This window comes from Mandrillus leucophaeus, unplaced genomic scaffold, assembly GCF_000951045.1.
Source record: "Mandrillus leucophaeus isolate KB7577 unplaced genomic scaffold, Mleu.le_1.0 Scaffold122, whole genome shotgun sequence".
Classification (NCBI taxonomy): domain Eukaryota; kingdom Metazoa; phylum Chordata; class Mammalia; order Primates; family Cercopithecidae; genus Mandrillus; species Mandrillus leucophaeus.
Window position 1 is genome coordinate 3,460,174 of NW_012100543.1, and position 2,726 is coordinate 3,462,899.

At 31.8% G+C, this 2,726-nt stretch overlaps 1 protein-coding gene across 1 annotated transcript in view; it reads left to right on the forward strand.

Annotated features, from left to right (window-relative positions):
* Nucleotides 1-2,726, forward strand: part of SMC6 (structural maintenance of chromosomes 6) — a 120,332-nt gene that overhangs the window by 48,528 nt on the left and 69,078 nt on the right. Inside the window, exon 16 of the mRNA XM_011971451.1 lies at nt 1,395-1,509. Coding sequence (XP_011826841.1) covers nt 1,395-1,509 — 115 coding nt within the window. The remainder of the gene's footprint in view (nt 1-1,394; nt 1,510-2,726) is intronic.

A 2,726-nucleotide genomic window follows, 5' to 3' on the forward strand; every position in this document is an offset into this window, starting at 1 on the left:
TGGCACCACAGTTTCAGTACAGCAGCCAACGGAAAGTCAGGTCATGTTGTGCCTCTGCTCAAAGGACTCTAAACTTTGCTGTTTTCCTTATCACAGGCCTGACTGTGACCTCTAGGCTTGGATGATCTGTCCTCTCACCATCTTTCTTATCCTGTCTCTAGAAGCACTTCCCTCCCTGATCTGTCCACTGTGGCAGTCTGTCTCCTTGCTTCTCTGACACATCTTTTAGGGTCTTCATGATTGCTCTTCCCTCGTCCGGAATGGTCTTCTAAGGTTACTTATGTGACTATCTCATTTCCTCAGGTATCTGCCCAGTGTTTTCTTAGTGAGGCTTTTTCTAGTCTTTGTGTGTGTGTGTGTGTGTGTAAAAAAGCACTATAAGCTGCCTTTCCCTTCGTTCTTTTTCTTTATTCTCTGTCTTCCTTCAAAAAAATGTAAGCTCCATGAACAGGGTGTAGTGTGTCTTGTATACTGCTCCCTTTATCCTCTGGAACAGCACCTGCCACAAAGTAGGTGCTCACTAAATATGTGTTGAATTAATGGATGAGTAGGTATAAAACATGCATGCAAAGATACTTTGTTTTGGAATTCTAGGACTAGAAAAGCACTAAGAATGCTACCACCATCTCCTCCTCAGCCATTCGTTGCTCCTGTACCTCCTATTCTTAGTGTGTTCATTTTTCAGTGCTATTAATAGCTTACATGTTTCCATTTTAGTTGAAAGATTGTCTCTTTCTTGAGCCCAAATTACAATTCCTAAGAATATCTTTTCTTTCATATTTCCTCTGTGTTGGTAATAAACTTTGTTTCAATTTTCCTTTTCTTATATCAGGGAAAAAATTGTTTAGCTATTAATAATAAATTTTAAATAATTGACTTTTATGTTTATGTATGATAACTGAGATTTAAGGAAATTGTAATTATTAATTATAGTAGGCAACAGGGCATATTGATTAAGAATCTGGGCTGTAGAGCTGAGCTGCCTGGTTTAAATCCTAGCCCAGTTACATAACTAGCTTTGTGATGATGGGGAACATACTCAACTCTCTGAAGCATCCTCATCTGAAAAAAATGTGGAGAGAATAATACTATTTATTTTATGTGATTGTTATAAGGATTGAATGAGCTAATATTTGTAACATGCTTAGAACAGTGCCTAACACATAGTATTATATAAATGCTAAATAAATAAACCTCTATATATTTGAAAACCTGTGTTTTCAAATGTTACCAGGTATTTGATATTGTCTGGTTATTTATAATCTCCCCCTGTTACAAATATATATGGAAATATATATACTCTATTATATGTATGTATATATACACAATTTTCATATATATATATTTATAATTAAAATTTGCTAAGTTAATCCTTCTGTCTTTTTGTCTTCTAGAGCTGCTTATCATCCAGAGTTTCCAACAGTTTTGACAGCTTTAGAAATAGATAATGCGGTTGTGGCAAATAGCCTAATTGACATGAGAGGCATAGAGACAGTGCTACTAATCAAAGTAAGACCACCAGATCTTTGCTGTATTTTATGTTATTGTTAAATTTTTAAAACTGAAGATGATTATATAAATTCCAGTTCTCCTTTTATCATAGAGTTGTTGATGTGTTTCACTATTGTACTTTTACCTGATAGGAAAATCGATAGAGTAATATAGAAACTGATTGATTTGTATGTTTTCTGCCCCATGGAACTTTATAACTTTTGGCTGTTCTTCATAAAATCATTTCACAAATGCATATTATTCTTTTGGTGCATGGTGTTATAAAATTTTTTTGTTCATTCTTGTTTAGCTGCCAAATTTATTCTTTATTTGCCCTTACAGATACATATATTATTATCTTTCTACTTAAATGAAGTATTTTGCTTGATATCTTACGAATTCTTTTTCATATAACTTTGTACTCTGTTAGATAAATCAATATTTACTGTTTATCTGTGTAGGTATTTTTATGTGCTTGTTAGATTAGATCACCGTATTTTGTTTCCTCTGTTGGCATAAATTTGCTGAGAAGGGACAAGGTGATTTATATTGTCTTGTTATTTGAAACAAATTTGTAATCAAGACAAACAAAAGTCTTTTTTTCTCATTAACAGAAGCTAAGAACGGTCTAGATAACTCAAATGTGTGTGTGTGTGTGTGTATATATATATACACATATGTTCATATTGTAATTATTTGTGTGTTCTACTCTCTCGTATTTTAGAATAGTACTTGAAAAAATAAATAATAAAGCCCTGTTGTAAAGGTCTGTCCCCAGAGAGGTTGATTAGGCCTTAATTAACCTAATCTTCTTTCACTTCCTCCAGTGCTTAAATATTTCCAGACTTTCCGTACATTTTTCAGTATAGTAATCTTTTATTGGAATTTGCTATTCATTCATATCTTTTCTAGGGTGTAAAAGTCATTTAGAAAAAATAATTAGTATGAACTGGTCTAAAGCCTGTATTTTCACATTAAAAAGCACTTAAAATAGTTTTAACTTTTAAATGGATAATACTCAAATTTAAAAATAAATATACACCAATTTGTCATGAAGCATTGTTTACTAAACTGTTTTAAGACTTTTTAAATAGTTTTAATTCTTCTAACCTTGAAAGTGTTAAAATTCTTATATTTAACTTTATAAAATTATTTGAATGTTTTAAAAAGAATACTTGAATCATATTAAAATAATAAGGACAAGTAACATTTTGAAATTCTGTACATCAGAAAAA